The 23,238-nt window shown below is 42.1% G+C and overlaps 1 protein-coding gene across 1 annotated transcript in view; it reads left to right on the top strand.

Annotated features, from left to right (window-relative positions):
• PLEKHG1 (pleckstrin homology and RhoGEF domain containing G1) overlaps positions 1–23,238 on the top strand; it is a 92,227-nt gene that overhangs the window by 25,692 nt on the left and 43,297 nt on the right. The window contains exons 2-3 of the mRNA XM_077776068.1: positions 7,809–7,909; positions 21,681–21,750. Coding sequence (XP_077632194.1) covers positions 7,809–7,909; positions 21,681–21,750 — 171 coding nt within the window. The remainder of the gene's footprint in view (positions 1–7,808; positions 7,910–21,680; positions 21,751–23,238) is intronic.

The following is a 23,238-nucleotide window of genomic DNA, read 5'->3' as shown; positions in this document are numbered from 1 at the left end:
TTCCCCCCTCCCCACCCCCAGATTCCTGCCTGGCAAACCCCTCCCCCCCTCCACACATCCCAGACTGATGGATGCCCCATCTTTGCCCCCAGCCCACCACCCCCTTCTCTTCGGGGCTCCCAGGAATGGGGAGAGAACGCGCATCCGTGGGGATTCGGGCAGGGCCGGTGGTTCTGGGCCAGTCACGACCGTCGTCACGTTCCCCGCGGGCCCTGTTGGTGCAGAGGACAGTGGCTGCGAAGTAAACCCGCGTTTCTCCTCTGAGCTTTGACCCTAAGAGACAAGCTGAGCAAGCTGGAGCCACAGGAAAACCCTACTGTGTACGTGAGCGAGGCCAAAAGATACACCTTGTCTCCGTTTCGCTGCAAGTCCTCAGAGGTGTCCTTCCGTGTGGTACCTGGGTGTGAGGCGCTCCGGTACCATGGGCAGCAGCCAGCGAGGCCTAGAACCAAGGCAAGGCTGAGGCAGCCTCGGCCAGCAGGAGCGGCCCTGGGCTCCCTTTACCTCAGCAGCCTCCAGGCCTAGAAGTTGGACGGAAGGATGAGAGCTGATGGGGGCTCTTCCCATGCTGTGGACGAGGAGCTGGTCTTGCTGCCTTTTATTTTATTTTATTTTTTATTTTATTTCTGAGAAAGGGAGAGAGGCAGCGTGAGCAGGGGAGGGTCAGAGAGAAAGGGAGACACAGAATCCAAAGACAAGCTCCAGGCTCTGAGCTAGCCGGCAGCACGGAGTCCGACGCGGGGCTCGAACCCACGAACTGTGAGATCATGACCTGAGCTGAAGTCGACGCTTAACCGACTGAGCCTCCCAGGCACCCCTTGCTGCCTTTTAATCCACTCTCTGCCACAGAGGAGGAGAGAAAGTGACTTGCTGGGGGAGGGGAGGGGAACGGAGCCCCTTCTTTTCAGCCAGGAAAGTGAGAGGAGAAGCGCGCACTCCCTCCTCCTCCTCGTTAGGGAGCAAGACTTCCTGTCCCCGTCAAGGTCCTTCCATCCGGACTAAGGATCAGATTGACCTGAGACTGATTAACAGGACAAAATCAGACTTAACAGCATGTGTTCGGACAGACGGACAGACGTGGGAATTAGAAAGAGAGGCACAATGAGATCTATACCTCATCTGCAACTAAGGAGAAGGGGGCAAAGGTCTGGGCCTTCAGAGGAAGGAATGCAATTTACAGGAAGATGGAAAAAAAGTAAATGTTTGGTAAACAAATGTTTGCTGGGCCACTCGGAAACAATGGGACAGAGAGAGAGGACTTTGCTCCAAGTGACCTTGCTCCAGTCCCTCCGGGTCTGCCTTACCTGGCTCAGATCGTAATGTGGTTATCTAGGGTGATAGCCCCCTTTCTGGAGCAGGGCCTCTGTCTAAATTCTTTTTAGGCTTTGGGGGGGGGGGGAAGAGCTTTTCCTGAATTTGCTGGGTTTTGATTGCTTTTTTTTTTTAATGTTTTATTTATTTCTGAGAGACAGAGACAGCGTGAGCAGGGGAGGGTCAGAGAGAGAGCTGGAGACACAGAATCAGAAGCAGGCTGCAGGCTCTGAGCTAGCTGTCAGCACAGAGCCCGACGCGGGGCTCGAACCCACGAACCATGTGATCATGGCCTGAGCCGAAGTCGGACGCTTAACCGACTGAGCCACTCAGGTGCCCCAATTGCATTTTATCTCAAAAGAGACTTCCTGCCAAAGTGACCCATCTTGGGGGGATCCGCCTTTGGCCCCTACATCGTGAAAGCCAACAGTGTCCCTCACGCACCGCGACTCTCCCCCTGGACTGGCTCCTTTCTCTCCTTCACACGAGTTAGATGGCGCTCATCTCTGTAGGCCCTGTGGAGGCCCTGGTCTGGGTTTACCTGCATGGCTCTGCGGCTCTCACTGGCCTTCGCACGCCAGCTTTACACCCTCTGCTCTGTTTTCTGCACGGATGCCGGGATGGCCTGTGATGTCCCTACATCCTTCGGTGGTGGCCGCCACCTGCGGATCGTGGAAGGTCCTCCATGATCCGCCCTGTCGTCACACCGCAGCCCACCTCCAGGGGCTGTGTGTGCGTGTGCCCAGGCCCTGCTCTCTCGGCCCAGGTCCGTTCCCTTGAGTGGCCCGATGCCTCTCTCTGCACTCTTCTATCTTCCTGGATGCTGTGTCCCTTTCTCTACATGCAGGATGCTGGTTATCCTTAGGTTCAGTTCCACGCGCCCGTCCGCTGGGAGAGAGCCTGTCCCCGCCCTGGCACTGAGCGCCTCTCCCTCTGCCTCCTCCGTCCACCATACTGAATATTTATCAGCCACGCAGCCTAAACACCGTATTGTACTTGTTTGTTTATACTGGCTTTTCAACTACACAGGGAACTCCTTGGGGGGAGAAATCATGTTTTATTCATTTTTTTAATTCCTAGCTTGTAAGACAGAACTTGGTACACACTCTTAGGTCCTCAATAAAAGGGGAGAGAGTTGTATGAATGAATGTGAATGCTTTTAAACTGTAAATTGATATGTAAGTGTCACTTATTGTAACTTATTGTGGTGTCAATGGCATTCCAATGGAATACATGGCATTTGGAGGGCAGGTTTGGGGATAAACAGATGACTACTTTCTAGAAAAGGTGGAGGGGTTGGAGAAACAAAAAAAAAAATGCTTCCTTCAAAATAAAGACTAAAGGAAATCTTCCATCGGCTTTATAGCAAAGGGCTTGGAATTTGAAAGCGCTAAAAACAGAAAAACCAACCAAAAAGAGTAAACTATAAAACCACAAGGTGGAACTTTGAAATGTCAGCAAGAGGACTTCAGGAATGGGAACTTTTTCTGTGTTTCTACCACGGACTCTCCGCAAGAGAGGAGGCGGAAAGGAGTAGAAAGGATGTAAAGTACAGAGAGAATCTATAGTTCTAAATCAATGTCTCTTTCCCTCTTGTGGTTTATTATGTTAAGTAGGTTACACTTTTAAAACGTTTTTAAATGTTATTTTAGAGGTAAAAAGGCAATGGGGCGGGGACATTAATTTAATTCTATAGGCATCTTAGAGAAATAAGGCAGACTACCAAGGACACCGCCTTTGAGTTTAAATCGGAATTTGAAGTCTGTCCATTTCTACACCATCTCTACTGGGGGAGCTTCCTAGTCCAGGGCTTCTCTGCCTGTGCCGAGGGACGGGGGTGTGGACGTGTGTGTGCGCACGCACGTGTTTTCTTCCAGTCACACACTGATGCTAAGATACAATGAGAAGCAAAGTGCTAGAAAAATAAAATAGAAGAAACCAGACCTGCAAAATACAAGCCCGAATTTATCAGATCTCATTCTGTCACAATGCTGGAAGTTTCCACATGATTAACTCTCAATTTCTGCATCTTGTGGTTCGGTACCACTCTGCACACTGGCTCCTTTGCCATTTGCAGCACTTAAATTAGCACCTAGTGAGTCTTGACTTGAGTGTTTTCAGTACCGGACATTACAGAAGTTGCAAAAGTCGGGGCGCCTAGGTGGCTCAGTCGGTTAAGCATCCGACTTCGGCTCAGGTCATGATCTCATGGTTTGTGGGTTCGAGTCCCGCGTCGGGCTCTGTGCTGACAGCTAGCTCGGAGCCTGGAGCCTGTTTCAGATTCTGTGTCTCCCTCTCTCTCTGACCTGCCCCTGCTCACACTGTCTCTCTCTCTCTCAGAAACAAAACATTTAAAAAAAAAAAAAGGAAAAAGTTAATGCAAGGAGGACACCTATGTACAAATCTTAAGGAGATCCTGAGGGCATAAACTGATTAGAAAATAAATAGGCTAAACTTTAAATGACATAATAGAACATTTTTCCAACTAGTGGAAAGCTCTGTTTTGTGTGTGTCTCTCCCCACCTCGTCCCTCTCCCAAAGTGGAGTGAATTCTTTGATCTTCTTGGAGAATAATTGTTTTCAGTGCAAAAATTTTAAATTGATCCTTCATTGCTAACTGTAGGGTAGCCATAGGTGCTGACATCAAGCCAATAAAATTAATAAGCAGTGTGACAGGCTCTAATAAATTTCATGGGTGTCTCTACTCTGTCATTTGAGCACCGAACCAACTGTTATTATCACCGAGCCTCGAACCTCTCATTTTGGCTTGAGATGATTATAGCTGCTAATACAGTGCCACAGTCATTTTCAGTAACTGGTTTAGGGTTCAAGTATCGTATTTAAAAGACTTAATTATCATCAGTTGGGGGAACAAGTTGTGGCTGTGTGACTTTGATCTGTTTTCTAGAGTGACCTACAAAAATTGGGACTCTTAACGATCTGTTTTCTCAATGATTTCAGAAACCGAGCAGCTTTGACATTCTAGTTTCCCTACCACGAACTGGGGGGGGGGGATTGAAACTCTTTCATTTGGAGAGGGGCCATCATCTGTTGGAAGCCGGCCATGGTTCTTTGTTTCTAACCCCAGCTGAAATTCTTCAAGCCCCTTAACTCAGTCTTTCCCTCACATGAGGAATTTAGTATCAGGTTTCTGCAAATGCGTGAGCTCTTCACCTGAAGTGAGAAAAGGGATTGTTTTCTCGCTTAAACCCCACAGCAGCCAGCGAGGTGAATTTGGCACACCTGTACGTCAACTCCGTCCCACCCTTTATCCTGCTATTTGTGTGGATGGTGCCTGTTCTTATCCATCTGCTTCAGTTCATGGCCATCCAGAACCTTATGTTTTACCTTCTTAATTTTGCAAATGCTATGTCCTTTTAAGATGATGGGGTGGGGTGCCTGGGTGGCTCAGTCGGTTGAGCGTCTGACTTGAGCTCAGGTCATGATCTCGTGGTCCGTGAGTTTGAGCCCTGTGCCAGGCTCTGTGCTGACAGCTCAGAGCCTAGAACCTGCTTTGGAGTCTGTGTCTCCCTCTCTCTCTGCCCCTCCCCTGCTTGTACTCTGTCTCTGTCTCTCTCTCACAAATAAAGAAACATTAAGAAAAATAGATAATAATAAAATAAAATGTTGATCGGGGCACCTGGGTGGCTCAGTCGGTTAAACGTCCAAATCTTGATCTCAGCTCAGGTCTTGATCTCAGGGTCATGAGTTCAAGCCCCACAGTGGGCTCCACACTGGGTGTGAGGCCTATTTAAAGAAAATAAAAATTAAGTAAATAAAATGTTGATCAAAATGGAAAACAATTATCAAATGTAAGCATTCACTGCAAGTAAATATTAGCCCATCTTTTTGTACCATGTGTAATTTTATGTAAATATCGATGAAAACATTTAATTTTTTGCACAAGCGCAGCTTAGGTTAACATGTCGTTCAAAAGGTACTTATTTCACTTGTGCTTTCTGTAGCGTTTTTTATTTGGGCATTAACTCCAGATCCTATGCAGATACCGAAGCTCCTTATAGTTGTTGCGTTCATGAAAGTAAGGAGGCTGTGCCTTGCTGTTGTGGGCTTCAGGTGCCAGGTACCCTTCAGCCGTGTGAATTTAAATTTCTTCTTGAGACGGCCACTGTCTTCAGAAGAAAAGATGTTCCCACAAAGCTTAGTAAAAGAGAAAAAAATGTTTAGAAGCATTGATTCACCCTTTTGTACCGCTGGTAGGAATGCAACCTGGTGCAGCCACTCTGGAAAGCAGTGTGGAGGTTCCTCAAGAAGTTAAAAATAGAACTACCTTCTGACCCAGCAATTGCACTGCTAGGTATTTATCCAAAGGATACAGGTGTGCTGTTTTGAAGAGGCACGTGGCACCCCCGATGTTTATAACTGTTATTGACAATAGCCGAGGTAAGGAAAAGAGTCCAAATGTCCATCAACTGATGAATGGATAAAGGTGTGGGGTGTGTGTGTGTGTGTGTGTGTGTGTGTGTGTGTGTGTGTGTGTGATGGAACATTACTTGGCAATCAAAAAGAAATCTTGCCATTTGCAACAACGTGGATGGAACTTGAGTGTATTATGCTAAGCGAAATAAGTCAGAGAAAGACAGGTATCATGTGATTTTACTTATGTGTGGAATTTAAGATACAAAACAGATGAACGTAGGGGAAGGGAAGCAAACATAATATAAAAACGGAGAGGGAGACAAACCAGAAGAGACTTCTGAATACAGAGAAGAAACTGAGGGTTGCTGGTGGGCTGTTGGGTGGGGGATGGGCTAAATGGGCCATAGGCATTAAGGAGGATGCTTATTGGGATGAGCACTGGGTGTCATATGTGAGTGATGAATCCCTAAATTCTGTTCCTGAGACCATTATTACACTATATGGTAACTAACTTGGATTGAAATTTAAAAAATAAGTAAACAGTGGTTCACGCATGCCAGTGATTCTAGTCTTGAAGAACCAGAATGGTAAGTTGTGTGATGCATTCTGGGAAATGTGCTCCTGAGAAAGTTCATGGTGACGCCCTGCCTGTTTTTCCTTTGAGGAACATAAAGAGCAGGGGAGAATGAATGCAGCCTATTAAAAGGGAGAAGGAAGAACTATCTGATGCTTCTTAAATTTTGTTTCTCCTCTGGCCAGTTGCACCTAAACGCTGTCGTGTTTGCGACTGGACATTGGAATGTGGCTGTGGCGTGGGATTTTCGCGGGGTCCCTTCCTCCACATGCTGCACAGTGCCATGTGATGGTTGTTTGAGGGCCATAGCACATCGTGCAGCCCAGGGCAGGGGATTGTATTTATTTTCTATTTTACATTATTTCAGCTGTTTTCACTTTCTTCTTTATTGTTTTCTTGCCCCCTACAGAGTTCCTTGTTCAAGCATTGCTGGGGAAGGGGGAACACTCAGTTAGGAACTCTCACACCCCGGGGCAGAAAACAGCTTTTTTCTCAGCAACTCGAAGCTTCTAAGCCACACACCCTTAACCCGCTGTGGACCTGAGCCCACACGAGCTCTGCTTGGGAGTTGGTGCTATGTCAGAAGATCCAAAATCATTTCAGAGCTTTCCGCGGCTCATTAAGATAGCCTCCTAGAGGGGCGCCTGGCTGGCTTAGTCGGTTAAGCGTCCGACTTTCACTTAGATCATGATCTCGCGGATCATGGGTTCGAGCCCCGCGTCGGGCTCTGTGCTGACTGCCAGCTCAGAGCCTGGAGCCTGTTTCAGTCTGTGACTCCCTCTCTCTCTGACCCTCCCCTGCTCACGCTGTCTCTCTCTCTCCTAGAAATTAAAAACAAAAAAAAAAATTTGAAAGACAGCCTCCTAGATAGCGTGAGTTATGTGCTTATTAAAATAAAAAGAGGGTTTTTTTTTAAATTGGTATTTGAGGAAGGATTTGGTTCTGCACTTTAACAGCTGATACCTTCCTGATTTAAAGGTTATGTTTAAAGAATTCTTTTCCCCCCAGTTTATTGAGATCTAATTCACTTATAACAGTGCAGCCGTTGAAGGTGTAATGCATAATGATTTGATACATGTATGTACTGTGAGATGACAACTGCAGTGAGTTCAGTTAATAGCCGTCACCACACAGAGTAACAGATTTTTTTGCCTTGTGATGAGAAATTTTAAGATCTGTATTTCTGGCTTTCTACTATATGAATTTGAGTGTCTTTTTGTGTCTCTAAATCAGCCAAGTAAACAGAAGACGATGTTGTGATGCCTAACCTCTGACATTCTGAGAAACGGAGATCAGTATATTATCCGTCTAGGGAAGTGCTAATACATTTGGGGGGTATATAGACTAATATGTAGCATACTCATTGTTCTATAAATAGGTAAGTATTGTCATCATTAATAAATGAGATATGCTGTAATCCATAGTACAATTAATGAGCACACTAGTGTAATACTTGAAACTGACAGGAAAGATTTGTCTTGCATAACTAAGGATGACTTGGAGAAGGACAGGAATGTTTACAACATCCTTGTCATTGGTTCCCCAGGATTACCTTGACTGCATCAGGGACCAAACAAAACTTCCTCTGGGGACAGAAGAAAGATCAGCCCTCTTTGGAAACATACAGGATATCTACCACTTCAATAGGTAAGTTAATACTCAAGTGATCGTTCTCACGTGGGAATGTGATGACTTTCTCTCAGATGAATGCAGCCTAAGGAAACTTTACCTGTAATTCTGGCTTTGCCTTCATAAATGTTCATGTGCCATCATGTGATGAAGTCTTCTAGCCAGAAGCATCCTTGTTCTAGATGAGTCTCACGTTTGTTTAATATTCCATCCCACTCGCTCCTCCTGACTCAGAGAAGAGACCTGTTTGCCCTGATAGAGGAGTGACCTCTTCCTTCTGCAACACAATGTAAACAGGGTGTCCAAAAGTGCTTGCATGCTTCGTCTGCAGCAGCCCACCTCCACCGGACTTTCTGAAAGTTGTCTTCTGCCTAGGGTTGGGGAGGGCACCGTAAACACACAGCTACTTTAGGTCATAACATACATGAATTCAAATTACTTGATAATTTACATTTCAATGATTAGCTCAGATATGTATTGAGTACCTACCACATAAAAGACACTGGGCTTAGAAAATTCGCTGAAGGGGCCGGGACAGGCAAATGGGTCAGTATTCTATATTGTGAAACTTCTACCAGGAAGCAGGCAAGTTGAGAGCACAGACTCTGGTTTCCAACATATCTGGGTTTGCATCCCAGCTCAGCCGTGTGGGCATCCTCGGGTGAGTCTTTCAGTAGAGTAGAATAACTAACTCCCTCCCTCCAAGTCTGTGCCCATGTCTTCCTTTCTCAGTTAAGCTTGCCGGACGGACACACACATACACACACACACACACACACCCCTCATCTGCTCTATTCTTCCTTTTTCTCCTGGCATGTATCGAATTCTGACATACACTATGACCGACTTTTGGTTTACATCTGGTGTTTCTTTCCTCCCTACCCTCACCCCCACACCCTGAGGACAGGGACCTGTTTCATTATTGCCCAGGTCCATCAACGGTGGGTGCCTGGCCTATAGGCAGCATGCAAACATTGGTGGAACAAATGAACAGAAACAATGGTATTGGTGTCTCATACGCTTATTGTGAAGCTGCAGTGCATTCATCTACCAGAAGCACCCTGCTCAGGGCCAGCACACAGGGAGCACCAGAATATCAGCCAGGGATGACATTGAATTTGTTAAAAATCTCCTTCTAAAATTCTACAGTGCCCTATCCTTGTGTAACTCAACCATAATGCAAATTATAAATCTTACCCCACTTTGCTTGATGAAATTGGCATATGTGACACCTTGGAGGTGGGACCCACATCTCCTTTGCTACCTTCGAATCGCCAACACCCAGCCCCCCAACACCCAGCCCCCCAACACCCAGCCCCAGCCTGGCCTCTCTGGGGGATGCATGTATTGAATTGCATCAACAACTCCATTAATTCTGAAAGCCTAGGGTTTGAAAACTGCAGGTGTTGAAGCCCCTTCCTAATTTGACTCAGGAGACTGAAAACCAGTCTGCACCTTCTGAGATAGGGGTTCTCAACCTGAACTAAGCACTGGAATCAACTGGGAAGGTTTTCTTCAAGGAAAATATGACGATCCCACCCCTGAAATTTCTAATGAATTGATTTGGGGTGGGGCCAGGGCGTCAGAATTTTTTGAAAGGTCCTCTGATGTTTGTAATCTGCAGCTGTGGCTGGGAAAAGCCTTCTATGTAATATACATACAATAATAAGAAAATAGAGAGGGGCACCTGGGTGGCTTAGTCAGTTCAGTGTCTGACTTCAACTCAGGTCATGATCTCGCAGTTCATGAGTTCAAGCCCCGTGTTGGGCTCTGTGCTGACATCTCAGAGCCTGGAGCCTGCTTTGGATTCTGTGTCTCCCTCTCTCTCTCTGCCCCTCCCCTACTCACGTTCTGTCTTTCTTTCTCCCAAAAGTAAGTAAACATTAAAAAAACATTTAAGAAAATAGAGAAAGGCCATCAAAACCTTGAATTAGAGTCTACATGTTCATTAGCGATGCATTGATGTTCACATGGGCTCCCGTTTAGCCGTCGCTAGCAAAAATGGTAAATTTTAGCTGGTAAATGGTAAAGTGATGGCAAATCCTGTGAGCCCGAGTGGCTTCTCCTTCCAGAGCCTCGCAGTCGCACCGTGACCTAGGGAGAGGGTTGAAGCATATATGCGGGGAGGCCCCTGGCCTGAGCCTTCTGGTGGTTTGGCTGTAAGTTGACGGTAATGACTGTTTTTCTAGTGCTTACTTCATGCCTGAGGCCTTAGAGCTTTATAAGCATTATCACTTTATATGCCTCATCTGGGCCTCTCTGACCCCAAACCCCAGGCACTTAGCCATATTCCTTCTTCCCTTTTCAAGCTATGGTTTGGAACATAGTCCCATAGCTTAGTAGCAAAGGGGAAGATATGCTACATATGCTATTGTAGCATAGTCCAGAAAGGTTTTTTACTCCCCGTAGTTTAAAGCTTCCTACGTGTCTTAATTTAAAGAAAGTTAAGAATGGGGCGCCTGGGTGGCTCAGTTGGTTAAGCTTCTGACTTCAGCTCAGGTTATGATCTCACGGTTCATGGGTTTGAGCCCCACATCCGGCTCTGTGATGACTCAGAGCCTGGAGCCTGTTTCAGATTCTGTGTCTCCCTCTCTCTCTGACCCTCCCCTGTTAATGCTTTCTCTCTCTCTCAGAAATAAATAAAAATCATTTTTAAAAAATTTAAAGAAAAAAAATGAAAGGTAAGAATGAAGCAGAACCCCCTGGCAACAAGAATGTCCTTGGCAATGGAGCCCATTCTGCAAAAGTTGGAGGACTGAGAAGGCCTTATATGCCCGAATCAGTTCTCTGTTCTTTTCTCTTTGGTGTTTTCTGAACAAGGAAGCCAGACCTGTCTGAGATAAACTTGAGTCAGAGTGAATGAGTATCCCGATGGTGACGTGTGATGCATCAGGGTAGGGCCACCGTGTGAATGCAACGAGCCCAGCGTATTCGTGCCTTTCCCTTTTGTGGATCACACTCATGTATCCCCTGCACATGCATTATCTCATTTAATCCTCTTAACAGCTGTCTGTGGACAGAATGCATATTGCACACATATAGACGACTGAGTCATGCAGTGCAGAAAAAGTCCTTTGCTCAAGGACATAGAACTAGGCCAATTTAGCCTATTTGCCAAATTTCTATCAGTTTTATTATTTTATTTCTCCATTATTTTCAAGAATATCTTCTTGTTTAACTTTTTCATTTGAGTTGTCTATACTATTGTGTCCCTATTCATTTTTATCTCCTTTCCCTTAAATCTGGAGTCTACATTTTGAGCTCAGATGTCCTCGCTATTACATTTGGCTAAGTAAATAGTATTGATGTGACTTTTTACATTAATGCCTCTTAGTGAATCTTTTATTATGTATCCTACATCTTTTACATCCTTATACATCCTACATCAGTTGATTCCAAAGCTACAACTATGTGGCCAATCTGTGGTTGGGGCTTAAAATAATTTTAAGGTTCTATTATTAGTTCAGGTCCAGGTTTTTCAATATAATGTAATATTATTGTGACTAAGCAAGATTTGAATCTCTAAAATTAAAGAGGAAAAAAAGAAAATCTTTTATGCTGGCCCGAAAAACTCAGCTGACTAGATTTTGTTTTCAGGATATATTTCCAAAACACAGAAAAGCACAGAGTAGCATGATAAACACCCAGGAATCCCACCCTTGCTCTATCAAAGTTTTTTTTTAAATTTTATTTATTTACTTTTTTAAAGAGAAAGAGAGAGCACACAAGTTGGGAAGACAAATAGAGGGAGGGAAAGAATCTTAAGCAGGCTCCATGCTCAGCACAGATTTGATGCAGGATTTGATTGCAGGATTTGATTCCCCAAAATGCAGGGTTTGATTCCCCAACCATGGGATCATGACCTGACCCCAAATCAAGAGTTAGATGCTTGGGGCACCTGGCTAGCTCAGTAGGTTAAGTGTCCAGGTCATGATCTCATGGTTCATGAGCTCGAGCCCCACTTCAGGCTCTGTGCTGACAGCATGGAGCCGGTGGGATTCTCTTCTCTACCTCGCTCTCTGGCCCTCCCCTGTGTGTGTGCGTGCGCTCGCTTGCGTGCGCTCTCTCTCTCTCTCAAAATAAATATACACTTAAAAAAAAGATTGAGCATCTTTTCTTGTTTGTTAGCCACTTAGATTCTATGTATGTGAATTCCTGCCTCCTGTCCACTGCCCATTTTTCTGTCGGGATCTTTCCTTTTCTTATTGTCATATAGGAGTTCTTAATGAACTGTGGCTAGTGATCTCTGTGGGTTATATGGGTTGCACATCATCTCCTACTATGAGACTTGTCTTTTAACTTTAATTACAATTTCTTTGAAAAGAAGTCATATAATTTATAAGTTTGACCATTTAAAATAAAAGTACATTTTATAATATGTGGATTTTGTGTTGTGGTTAAAAAATTGTCCTCTCAGTTCATACATGTGCACTATTATTTTCCAAACGTCTTAAATTTTTGCGTTGTCTTGAATCTTCCTACGGTTGTTGGAGGTATGGTATATGATAGGCTATCCAAATTCTTATTTTCCTCTGTCTAGCCAATGGCCCGATCACCACTGACTGAAAAGTACATCTTTTCTGTGTTGATTTGTACCTCTGTGTTCTCCCATGTGAATTTTACATGTGGGTATGGGTCTGTTTCCGAGCTGTGTATTCTGTTTCATTACTCCTGTTTGTCTGTCTCTTCCCCATACTACATTGTCTTCATTATTAAGCCCACGTTTACTCTTCAACAATGGCTTAGCTTTTCTTGACTCTTTGCACGGTCAAGTGATTTATTCTTCTTCTTATTTTGTCAAGTTCCATGAAGAACTCTGTTGGGATTTTTATTGGAGCTCCATTTAATATAGATCAATTTTGACAGATGGATATCTTTACAGTATTGAGTCATCCCACTCATAAACATACTTCTCTTCAATCAAGCCTTTTAAAAATGTTCTATAATAGTTTTATAATTTCTCCATCACATTCATACACATTTAAACTTCTAACACTTTTAAACACTTATTCCTTTTGATGTTATTTTGACTAGACTATGTCTTCTCCTTTTAAATTGACTGTCACCTAGGAATGCTATTGATTATCATATGATGATAGTATCCAACTAACTTTCTAAGCTTTTCTATAGCTCTAATAGTGGTTTATAAATCCTTTTGGGTATTCTGTGTGGACAGTATCTGAAAATGAGGAAATCTTTTTGTCTTCCTTTATAGTTCATCTACCCATTATGTTTTTTCTTATGTTATTGTTGGGGTAAGTCTTCTCAGACAGTGTTGATTTCATGTTGGCATCCTTATCGTCTTTCTGACATTAGCAGGAATGCTTTAACTCTCTTTGTTCTGGGATTTAGATAAACACTTTTTCCTATTTTGCTAGGATATTGTGAATGCATACTAAAATTTCATTGAATACTTAATCTGCCTTTAAGAAAATTAGCATTTGATTTTCTCTGTCTATTCATCATGTGTTGAATTGTATTAATAGGCATTCTGTTTGAATCATACATTTATTACTGGAATAAACCCTACAAGCTCATAATGTTTTATATATTTATGCACTGATGAGTTTGATTTGTTTGTATTTTTTTATGCATGCTCATAAATGACCAATATCTATAACTTCTTTCTCATACTATCTTTTTTTAATGTTTATTTATTTATTTTGAGAGAGAGAGAGAAAGCACACATGTGACAGTGGGGGGGGGGTGCACAGAGAGAGAGAGAGAGAGAGAGAGAGAGAATCCCAAGCAGGCTCCATGCCCGGCGCAGAGCTCAACATGGGGCTCAATCTCACAACCCTGAGATCATGACCTGAGCCAAATCAAGAGTTGGACACTCCACAGACTGAGCCTCCCAGGCGCCCCCCACCCACCCCATACTATCTTTGTTCAGTTTTGGTATATGACTATATTTAAATTGTTATTTCACAAAATCTTCCAACTTGAAACATTTTGGAATGCAGTTGATACTTCATTTTTGTTTTCCTTTTTATAGTAAAGTCTCTCATTCTTCTTGTAATCCCTGTGAGAGCCTAGAAATGTAAGTCCCTGGTGTGGTGTCTGGAAGAAATCCCTGAATGGTCAGGAAACTGGGTCAATGAGAAGAAACTTCTTTCACCCTCTTAACATGCCCCTAAAATCCCCAAACTTTTTTTTTTACTTCCTATTAGAGAATGAAATACCAATTGTTTTATACACTCATCCTTCTCTGGGAATAGGGAAGAGTTACCTAAACTATAATTTGAATCTTTGAGCAAAGACAGATCATTCTTTTATATTGAATTTCTATTTCAAACTTACTAGCAAATTAAAATCATCTAAGTTCTCTTCCTTCTTCAGAAGATGAGCGTCAAATCTTCCTTTTCCCTTTAACTCTTTCTCTTTATATACGTGAAGTCACTGCTTGTAAAACACTCAGCTAAGCCTAGTTTAAGCCAAAAAAAAAAAAAAAATTATTTGAGCCATCCTTGTTTCTTTCTTGAAATGTAATTTAGAAAGTGAATCATGGAATACAGAGAACAGTAAGGCAATGAAAGGTGGGGGAAGTTTTCTTTCAGTCCATTTTCCCACCACCAAAATCTCTTAAACTTCTGCACAATGGTAGAAATATTTTTACCTGCAGGCTTTTTTTTGAGTGGACTCTCCAATGCCAGTGCTAATATATCAGTGAAATTAATGGAACATTCGGTGCCGTTAAGCCCATTCCACTTTCTGTTCCCACATGTACATGCACCCTGTGCTTGCGACAAGTTAAAATGCCAGCGGACCTAGTTAGGTGGCTGGGAAGAGGAGTGGTGCTCAGAGCCCCTTGCAGACCGGAAGGGGAGAGGCCCCGTTCCTGAATCTCATTTGGTGTAAGGCAGTCGAATCTTCGAGGTCAAAATACAGTTCCTGCCTTCAAGTTCACCTCACTGGTCAGAGAAAATTTTACATGTAATGTGTTCTGTAAAAGAGAACAGCGTTTCCTCTCATTGTACCCCCAAACAAGGGACTTGAGCTCAGGCAAGCAACGTTAATCTTCTTTTCTCCTGATCCTACTCAAAAAAAGAAAAAAATATATTTGAAACAGTTACTCAGGGAAAAGGGGAAATGCCCAAAACCTGAAGGTGGGATGACTCTAATTTTAGCTGTGAGCATAAAACACAATCTATGAGTCACTCCTTCCTGTCAGTGTGTATGTAGGGCTGTGCGTAGATACACAGATGCAGTGAGAAGCCTGGTCCCCACCCTGAGGCTGTAACCCTAGAAGGACAGGCCTGGTCCTGGTCTTAGGGACTATTTTCAGTGGCTGATATACCACATTCCATGGGGCCACCTCTGTGCTCCCATAGTACAGGGCGTGCTATTTTGTAATTAGTCTACTTCCTGTATCTCCCACACTCCTGCTGTTCACCAGACTCCAGCCACAGTGGCTTCCTTTCTGTAGCCTCACACAAGAGCACACCAACTTCTTTCTGGACTCACAGTTGGTTTCCTAAGTGGCTTTCTCTTCCAGCCTTCCCCACACTCAAATAGCACCTCCTCCAAGAGTTTTCCCAACTGCTCTAATGCTCCTCCCCAACCACCCAGCCTCAGGTGATCTCTCCACATTGCCCTTTTTTGCTTCGTATCACATAGTGTAATGTCATATTATGTTGTTTTGTTTTTCAGTAAAACCAATACTTTATTATTTTTCACATAAACATGTATTAAGTGATAATGTATTATGTATGATATGTGAGTTTCTATTGTAATTTCATTTAGATTTTTGTTTTTTGCTTTTAAAAGTTTATTTATTTATTTATTTTGAGAGGGGGAGAGAGAGAGAGGGAGAGAGAGAGAGAGTGAGATCAACTCAGGGGCAGAGAGAGAAAGAGAGAATCCAAAGCAGGCTCCACGCTCTCAGTGCAGAGCCCAAAGCAGGGCTCGATTCCACATACCATAAGATCATGACCTGAATTGAAACCAAGAGTTGGATACTTACCCAGCTGAGCCACCCAGGCATCCCTGAGTTTTTCTGTTTTTAGCAAAATGGTGTTTTCTTCAAATTTTATTTTATTAGAATGCTTACCATGTTATCTATCCTCTTAACAAAAGCTGAAAGTGTACAATACGTTATTGTTAACTTCAGTACCATGTTGTACAGAAGATCTCTAGAATTTATTCATCTTGTTTAGCTGGCATGTTTTGCCTATTGATTAGCAACTCCTCCATTTGCCCCCCTTTCCCCAGAGCTCTACCATTCTATTCTTTGATTCTATGAATTTGACCACTTTAGATTTCTCAAGTAAGTGGAATCATACCAGATGTGTCCTTTGGTGACTGGCTTGTTTCACTTAGCATGTCTTCAAGGTTTATCCATGTTACCACATATTACAGGATTTCCTCCCTTTTTAAAGGCTAAATAATATTTCGTTTTATGTATATACCATGTTTGGTTTTTTTTTTAATCCATTTATGGATTAAGTTGTTCCCACAAGTTGGCTATTGTGGGTATTAATGGGTATGTTGATATCTCTTCAAGTTCCTGATTTCAGGTCTTTTGGATAAATACCCCAAAATTCATAACCTGGCTCATATGTTAGTTCTATGTTTAATTTTTTGAAGAGCTGCTTTCCATAGAGGCTGCACCAGTTTGTATCCCCACCAGCAGTGTCTAGGAGTTCCAGTTCTTCACATCCTTGCCCACATTTGTCTTTTGTTTGATACTGTCTTCTTTATTTATTCGATTATTAACATTTAGCACCTCTGGTCAGAGCATAAGCACCATAGGACAGGACTTTTTCCCATGTTCTTTCTCCCATACCTCTCTACCTGCAACAAGGCCTCACATGGAGGCTTTTAATAATTACTGTTGAATGAAGAGCAAACAAGATGGTGGGCCACATACATTAGGATGATAGCCCGTGTGACAGGACCACGAAAGAAATCCCATTACTTCTTCCTCACTGTTCCCATTTTTCATGTTTCCCTATTTTAGAAAATGATTGCAAAGGAAAGCTAGCCCGGTGACTCAAGCCAGGGCTTCCAGGTAGATAAGGTCTCCCACTGAAGACACCATTATGCAGAGTTCAGCCCTCGGCTTTCTTGATTGAGTTGGTCAGGAAACAAATCATTCACTACATGTGTTTATGATAGACTGCGGGCCTGAGGTTCAGCAGCCCTGCTACTCACCCTACTTGTGGCCATTAATTATTAGCTGTGTGAACTAAGGTAAGCTACTTCCCTTGTATGAGCCACGATTTCCTAACCTTAAAATTAGGGGTTGGGACTGGAAGGTGTCGGAGCTCCCTCCCACCCTGTGGTTTGAGCAACAAATGCCAGCCACTCATTTATAGGTGAGCTGTACCTGGAGCTTGGGTGGGTCCCCTGGGGTTCTTCCTCCTACCAGCCTGTCCACTCTGAGATGAAGTTAAACCTCAGAGAAGCTTGATTAGCATAACACTTAGAACACAGGGAGTTAAAGAGTTGAATATAATCAAGGAGTATTTCTGTTAAGCCATGATGGATTCAGCTCGAAATTATTCTCTGATCAGAAGGAGGATTGATATTGAAAGCCCTGGACACAAAACCTATATCCTGAGCACTTCATCCCCCAGAAATCACTGGTCCAGAAATGTTGCTTCTTTAGCTATTGTTTTTCTTCAGCCTCTTTGCTTCATCCAGTGTTTAGGTCCCAGTGATTAGATTTCAACTATCTTTAATTTATTCATATACATCTATCTATAAGAGATATTAATATAAATATCAGAACTGTATTTTCCAAGGTATTAATAATCTTACAAAGGGAATGTTTTATGGGAATATTAGGAATGTATGTTTGAAATTGGGACTATCCTAAAATCATGCATTGGTGAAAGATCCTTTCAGTGTGCAAGATAGACCAATGGATTTTAAAGTAACAGGGTATGGTGCCTTGGTATGGTTTTAGACTCCAACATATCTAAGAAACTATCATGTGTTCAGTTTCAGTGTAATATCAAAGAAGAATAGCCGCACTTCTCTTCATGGGCTAGTCAAAGTCTCCTCTCTTTTCTACTGACATATCTGGGTGAGGCTAGATTGTTTTCTGTGTACTTCAGTCAAAAAAACCAGATTGCAACAGATTGAATGCAGAGGTAGATATGAGCATCCGTCTGTGTTCCATTGAGGTCAACATTAGAATGTTTTTAAAAAATGGAAAGTAATACTACTCTTCACTACATTTTGTTTTATAAAATCTATTTTTCACAAAACATTATTATATTAACATATATTGGGTATGTCATTTGAATTGATGAATTTTTATATATATTTTGTTGTAATTTCTAATACATATCAATAGATATAATCCACGTAATGAATTTTTTAGACCATATACGGGTCTTGATACTGCAGAATTTCAGAACCTGCCTTGAGTAATAAGGACCCTATGGAAAGCTCCACTTACATGGTTTACGGTTGCCATTGTCATGTCTCATCTTCACATATGAAAGGACAATTGAATATCCCCAGATATTTGGGAAGAGCCTATAACATGAATGACAGAAGCCAGAATGATCAAACAGAATAAAGAGAGCTCAGCAGAAAGCAAAAAGCAGGAAAGAAAGGCCCAAAATAATTAATAATAGTAATAGTAGTGTCATCATCCTTGGAGAGGAGAAATTTTGTACTCATTAAGAACAGAAACATAAGAGCCATCTAAACGGCCTATTAAAAAAAACACTTTGAAATTAAAAATCAAATAGTAGAAATGAAAACATTCAATAGAGGGGACAGAGAATGAAATTGAAGTCTCCCAGAAAATGAACAATAAACAAGACAATGGAAAATAGAGGAAGAATAAGAAAGATTAGAGTATCACACCAAGAGATCTAAAATGTGAATGATAGGGGGTACCGGGGTGACTCAGTCAGTTAAGCATCCAACTTTGGCTCAGGTCGCAATCTCATGCTCTGTGAGTTCAAGCCCCATGTAGGGCTCTGTGCTGACTGCTCAGAGCCTGGAGTGGCTTCAGATTCTGTGTCTCCCTCTCTCTCTCTCTGCCCCTCCCCCGCTCACTTGCATGCAGGTGCATGCGCACATGCTCTCTCTCTCAAAAATAAATAAACATTAAAAATAAACATTAAAGTTTAATGTAAACACTAGGAGCTTCAAAGAGAGAAGAGAAAATGGAGGAGAGGAAATATCAAAGACCTAATTTAGGAACAAAGTTTCCTTAGCTTTTTGGTGCCAAGATCTGTACATCAGAATTACTAAGGACCCAGAAAGCTTTTTTTGCTTATGCCTTATGGATGTGTTCTTTACGATGATAGAAATTAAAACTGAAAAATTATTAAAATTTCAATGTATTCAATAATGATAAACACATTTTTAGAAAAACAATTTTACTGTTCTTTTTCACGAGCATTTGTGTGTGAGTTGGAATTGTTTTACATTTTCACAAATTTCTTTATTGTCTGACGTACTAGAAAACAGCTGGATTCTTAGTCTGCTTCTACTTTCCATCTGAAAAAGTCACTGTAGTCTCGTAAAAGAATGAGTGTAAAAAATCCAAAATTGTTATGGAAATAGTGACCTTATTAGATACCCTGAAGAGTCTCAGGAATCCAGGGTCACTTTGAGAAGCGATTGCTCAAGACCATTTCCCAAGTAGTCAAGTTGGCTTCGTGTATGAAGAGACTCCTCCCAAAGTGGGCCATCACAGAATTTCAGAATTATGTTAACAAGGAGAAAACTCTAAGAGCTTCCAGAATAGAAAATCAGGTCACATGAAGCCTGGATCATGGATCAGAATGTTATTGGACTTCTCCACAGTGTTGGAGTTCATAAAGCAACAGATAGTTTCTCGAATACTTGGAGAAAAGAATTTCCAACCAAGAATTCTATGTCCACCGATATGATCAGCGAGGTATGAAGGGAGACTGTTCTAAAACGGGAAGAGTGTCAGAAAATTTACTGCCTGTTACCCTCACTCAGACAGCTACTGGACATTGTAATCTCACAAAGAAGGATACATCGGAAACGGTATCTAAGAAACAGGGCATGAAACACGGGAATCAGGTGAACTACATCATCAGGACAGGGCTGAAGAGACAATCCTGCAGGCTTGGAGAGCAGCCTGTTCAGGTGACAGTGGAGGAGAAAGACCAGTGGCTCTGGCAAGGAGGTCCCCAAGAACAAATACGACCAATAGATCATAAGATGTTTGAGTGCAGCAGGGCAAAGAGCTATGCTTCCCGCACAAAGTTGTGTTTTTTTAATGTTTGTTTATTTTTGAGAGAGAGAGAGAGCACGAGTCAGGGAAGGGCAGAGAGAGAGAGGGAGACACAGAATCTGAAACAGGCTCTAGGTTCTGAGCTGTCAGCACAGAGCCCGATGCGAGAACTCACAGACCATGAGATCATGACCCGAGCCGAAGTCGGACGCTTAACTGACTGAGCCACCCAGGCGCCCCAACGGACACAAAGTTTGAGGACAAACTAGTGTTGTGTACTTTGAACACTAAACAACAACAACAAAGTGAGTTTAACTTCAGGGAAAACATGGTTGTACACAAAAGGAAATGTAATTATGGCATACCTCACAGCTCAGCTGAGAATAATATTTACACAGTCATCAAAATGTAAGCTCTGACTTTTAATCTAATCCAATTTCATGACAGATTGTTGAGAAGATGAAGGGATGAAGGATGAAGGGAAGTTTGGGCAAGTTAAGAAGTAAATATCTCAAAAAATACTGAAAAAGCAGTGCCAGTCTGTTTAGAGCCATGGATACACATACAGAAGAAACAGAAGAAGTTGAGAATACTTATAGAGAATGGAGGTCCAGAATAGGAAATGGAAAATAAGAAACTGCCTGTTTTTATTATAATTACTGTAGAACTATTTAACTTTTTATTAAATAAATAATATACTACTAATTAAAATAAGCATGTAAAATACATATTAATACAACTTAATGTGTATTAATGTGTTAACTTAAATGTGTTAACACATTTCCAAATGTGAAACCCTTTGACCCAGGAATTCTGTTTATAGAATTTTACCCAACAGTAGGAAATGGTTACATTAATTATGCTATATCCACACAGTGAAATATTGTGCAGTTACTTAAAATAATGATACTTCCATTAAAAAATAAGATTTCTTTCCTTTAGAGCATTATCTCTGTTTATTATTTTATGTTATTTATTTTTTAAATTTTAAAGTTAGCTCAACACCCAATGTGGGGCTTGAATTCATGACCCCAAGATCGAGAGCCACATGTTCTACCAACTGAGCCAGCCAGGCACCCCTCTCTGTTTATAATTTTAAATTTGTTAGTGTGTGTGATCTTTCATGGAATGGCTGATGCTCCCAATGGATTCTGAGCTCCAAGCACTTAGGGACAGTATCTCATTTGGCTCACTGATGTGTTTGTTCTTAGTGCCTTGCTTAGCATTTGGTACCTAGACAGCTAGGTGATGAATGAATGAATAAGTGTGTGTAAATGCGTACAGACAATGCCAACCATCTAGAAGACTTAAATGTCAGGCCAGCTTGTCTCTAGGCGGGTGAGTTATAGGTTGAACCTGTGTTTAAATCCCTGCTGAACCGTGACCTTGGGCAAGTCCCTAATCTAAGCCTTGGATATAATGACAATGGGTCCTCAGTTATCCAATTAAATGTGATTCCTCTTAGCAGTTGCCAGCTCTGGGCCTGTCCNAAAGTCGGACGCTTAACCGACTAAGCCACCCAGGCGCCCCAATGTATAGACTTCTAAGTTATATAAAATGTTCTCAGCCATCAAACTATCATCTAATACTTTCTGGCTATTTTTATTTTATTAGTGAACTTCTACAAGATTTGGAAAACTGTGAAAATGATCCTGTGGCCATAGCAGAATGTTTTGTGTCCAAGGTAAGCAAGGTTCATTTCTCTTGGCTGACCAAGACAGACACAGATCGCAAATCGTTTTCATTTTAAAGTTAAAATGACTGGTTTGTTCCATCCTGGATGAAGTTTCTCTCTTCACTCTGTTTTGTGTTGGGTTTTTTTTTTTTTTTTCCACTAGCAAGGAAAAAAAAATACTGTTATTGTCCCTTGTGGGTTGGGAAATAACTAACTTAATACTTGTCCTAAAACTTGTATAGTAACTGAATGATGTTTACTCATCTTTCTTAGGAAAAAAAAAAATTAATCTTGGTGGGGAGGAAAATCCTGAGTAGAATAACATTTGAAAAATAATACATACAAAATACCACAAGACCAGTTATAAAAATCTGTTAGAATCTAGGTATTTTAGATATAATATATATGGGACCAGCCAAGGCTGTATAATTATCATTGGGGGATAAAGAGATAGACAATGAATCTCTTCTGTCTTAAATATGCGCTCTCCTTTTCCTATGTTTCTCTTAAGCTGCATTGATGGCTGAGAAAGTAGAAGGAAAGGATCTGACCTTTAAAGCATAACTGGCCAGCACATGCTCTGTTCCAGGATTCTGAGACAATTCCGGATTCTACAAGACATTCCTTTACATTAGTTTCTCACTTGCTGCCTACTCTATATAGAATCCTATCATAAGTTTCTCTTAAACATTCAGTAGCTTTCATTTGGAAAAGGTCTAGTGGAAGTTACTTTGCAGCAAAACTTCATGTGATTTCTGCAGTTGTGCTTTCAAATGTGCAAAGGTTTAGACGAGGTTCATGACGGTGCTTTGGGATCAACTAAGAATTAGTACCTCATTTAGCACTCCAGAGTTCACCGTGAACTTCGAGATGTCTGACCTGGCTCAGGACTCAGGAGGTCTGTGCTTATGGCCACAGATCCATCCGGTGGCATGGAATCCAAACCTGACACTCTGGGTTTTCTTGAAGCATGATTCCTTAAAGACAGTTAATGAGCTTGCATATAAAATACTCCTGATGGTGGGCAGGTATGTGGATGTCAGCGTGTTAACACGTCCAGTGTGCACACGTGCTTACACAGTTCTCACATGTTGCCTGTGTCATAATTAATTCTCCTAAAGGGTAGGAACTGAAAAAAAGAGAAGGAAAATGGAAGAGAGAGAAAGGGGTAAAAAGATGTGCTGAGTACATATCAAAGTAGATATGTGAGAATAGCCATGGCGAGTAAACAACACGAGAGCGATCGGAAACTCTGGGGCTTTTACTGGTAACTGTAATCACAAGTTGATTAAAGACAGTCCAGCATATGCTTAGCTCCGGCTTAATTATTCACATAAAAGTTTGTTTATGTGCCGCGTTGCCAACTCCCAGATCTTATTTTTCATTGTAATATTGCCAAGTTTAATTAGAAGACTGACTTCGGCACTCCACACTTTCACATGTAGGCAGTGAGTGTTTGGTTCTGGCACGGCCTGCTTTTCACTCAGCACCCTGAAA

This window comes from Crocuta crocuta, unplaced genomic scaffold (assembly GCF_008692635.1).
Source record: "Crocuta crocuta isolate KB4526 unplaced genomic scaffold, BGI_CrCroc_1.0 scaffold25, whole genome shotgun sequence".
Classification (NCBI taxonomy): Eukaryota; Metazoa; Chordata; class Mammalia; order Carnivora; family Hyaenidae; genus Crocuta; species Crocuta crocuta.
This window is presented reverse-complemented; position numbering and strand designations above follow the sequence as displayed.